The sequence below is a fragment of the Dacryopinax primogenitus genome, assembly GCF_000292625.1.
Source record: "Dacryopinax primogenitus strain DJM-731 SS1 chromosome Unknown DACRYscaffold_50, whole genome shotgun sequence".
In the NCBI taxonomy this organism is placed as follows: domain Eukaryota; kingdom Fungi; phylum Basidiomycota; class Dacrymycetes; order Dacrymycetales; family Dacrymycetaceae; genus Dacryopinax; species Dacryopinax primogenitus.
In genome coordinates, this window is record NW_024467247.1 from 1 (window position 1) to 2,812 (window position 2,812).

Here is a 2,812-nt window from a genome sequence, read left to right on the forward strand (position 1 = left end):
AACCCTAACCCTAACCCTAACCCTAACCCTAACCCTAACCCTAACCCTAACCCTAACCCTAACCCTAACCCTAACCCTAACCCTAACCCTAACCCTAACCCTAACCCTAACCCTAAGGACAGTTGTTTCGTCTCTAACCCTACATTGGGCCGCGGTCAGCGCATGTCGATTTGGGCGGCTTGTTTGCAGTATCCTCCAGCTGGGCAATGCTCCGGATCGATGCTCCTCCAATAATTCGCACAATCGTGGTGGACATAGTGTCCCTCCATATTAGCGCATAAGGACAGTTGTTCCGTCTCCTTGCCACAAACAAGGCATTTTCCGGAAAGGGAATCATACGAGGGTAAACGATGGGAGGAGGACGGGTTTGGTTGTTGCATGCTGCTCCCACCGACCTGAAATTCCGGACCCCCGTGCAATTGGGCCCCGGTCAGGCCATGTGGATATTGCGGGCCCGGGTTTGCGTTGAAGCCGTCGTTGGGGGTGTTACGGTAGGTCTGGTGCGTCCCGTATTGTTGCGGCGGTGCCTCGTACACACCAAGAGGAGGCATGTACTGAGACACATTCGGGTGTGGATATTGCGGGCCCGCGTTTGCGTTGAAGCCGGCGCCACCCACAGAGGGGTTACGGTGGGTGGTCTGTTGCATGGGTTGATAGGGGTGGGTTAAAGAATAGGCTGACGATTGGGAGGACGGGAGTGATGGCGCGCTTCTCCCAGGGCCCTCCCAAGGCACGTGCAACTGGTCCGGAGGGTTCGAGGATGATTGCTGCGGCCAGCCGCTGTGACCAGGACGCCCAGCAGTGTGGTCGGGGGTCGTGCCGTATGGATTTGGCAAGTGTGAACCGGATGCCTGCGGTGCCTTGGGATGCATGGACGAATGCAGATTCCAGGATTGGTCGTGCGACTGGCTGACAACAGGATTATTTGGTGTCATGGACATGTATGCGGAGTTTGGATGCTGGGCGGGGGTGGGTCCACCACGCTGCGCGGTGGATGTTTGCCTGCTTGTCCCAGCAGTCGACGCGCCAGCGCCGTGTGAAGACTGCGAGTGTCGACCCGTGGTTCTGTCCATGCCGGCGCCACCCACAAAGCCGTACTCGTGGGGTTGGGTCATCCTGGATGGCTGCGGTGCACCGGTGGCCGAGGATGATGGGTCCTGCGGCTGTGCCAGGACTAAATGGGGGTGATTCCAGGGGTTCGACAGAGTTGGAGCGTGTGCATAGGGCTTCCTTACAGTGCGGGTGTGCAGGCAGTGGGGATCGTCACACGGGGGGGGTATTTTGGCCACATTGGGGAGACACGAGCTATGTGCCCAATGTTGGCGACCTTTGTCACACCCAATCGGTCGGGTGACTCGCCCACCGAGTTGCCGGGGTTTGGCTGAGTGACACACGAGGCAAGGTTCGTTTGGGCCAACACGTACCACCGGTGCGGATTGCGGCGTGGGCCTGCCAGTGCATTGTCCAGGGTGATCAGGACACGTTCGGTCCGTAGCGTACTTGTCACAAGTGAAATGTGCGGCATGGATGCCATGTGCGGTACAGCGTGCGGGCCTGGTGACTTTCCCACCAAGAGGGCCAGGTTTGGCGCTCTTACAAATGAAGCAAATTGGGTCGCGGATCTCCAGGATCAAGTCATCGTCATCCATGAACACGTCATCTTCATCCAGGAATAAGTCATCGTCATATAAAGAGGGTGGAAGAGCATCATGAAGAGGGCCGCCGGTATTTAAGTCTGTTTCCACATTAGTACTGGATGCGTGCTCGACCATGACATTGCGGGGGCGGCGGTCGATGGGAAGTGCGCAAGCGATAGGAACAATGGAAAAGACTGCCAGCAGTAATTTCCATACTGTAACGTCATGTCAGCAAAACCAGTCATGTCCACAACAAAACGACATACTTTGCATGTCATAGAATAGTGTGAGGGCGTAGTTCACGAAAGAGTGAAGAACGGCGACCAGCGCGCGAGTCGGGGGTATGGTCATTCTGGCTCCAGCTCTTGAGCATATTTAAGTAAAGAGGAATCCTGAGGCGCTGACCACTGGCCTGAAAGGGTTTTTCTATTGTCTGTAAATACCTGTGTTGCATTTAGCATAGACATGCATCGGCCATGCCATGAATCATGTTTCAGTGGGACATGATGAAAAGTGCAGTCCACTTTCAATTGAGCGCAGGATATAGCTAGACCAGACGACTCTCCCCTCACACGCGATCGGTTCCCATGACCCCGAGTTGACATGGCAACAGCCCACCCCAGGAATAGATTTATCCGTCCGCTGGCACATACCCATAGACGGATAGCTGTGCTTGTCGCCCATGCCATGACAAACGTCGCCATGCTCCACATACTTCAGTTAATCAATATAGGCCGGTCTAGAAGCGGCGTTTGAGATTATCCCGGGAGGTTGGTGCTGGAGTGGTAAGGTGAGATACGTTCACCCCATCCAGTAGTCACAGCATTTCATACGTCGTTGTTATGACCTCGGGACAGGTCCCGATTAGGGATGGTCGCAGTCCGGTTCAGTGGACGCCTTCCTGTAGCTTCCAGATACTAGATTACCATTTCCTAAACCGGGCCGGTTGCTTCCGGCGCTTCTCAGAAGCATGTTTGAAACTCCGATAGCTTTCTAGTTTCCTTTCCAGATTCGACATCTGGGAAGGGGGGGCCTTTTCAGATTGCGCGCGCCCTACCAAAACGCTCACGGATGTTTACCTGGACTCTGACGCTGCGTCGAAATCATATCCTTACATCACGTTCATCATCCTACTCTACTTAATCCGCTTCCCAACCGCCCTCGGGGATGTTGAC

At 55.0% G+C, this 2,812-nt stretch overlaps 1 protein-coding gene across 1 annotated transcript; it reads right to left on the minus strand.

The window, feature by feature from the left end:
- Nucleotides 1-157: 157 nt before the first annotated feature.
- Nucleotides 158-672, minus strand: DACRYDRAFT_25697 (uncharacterized protein; the record flags this gene model as incomplete). The annotated part of the gene is made up of 1 exon (XM_040774264.1): nt 158-672. A coding segment is annotated over exon 1 (217 nt), but the record flags the coding sequence as incomplete, so codon positions are not given.
- Between the last annotated feature and the right edge of the window lie 2,140 nt (nt 673-2,812).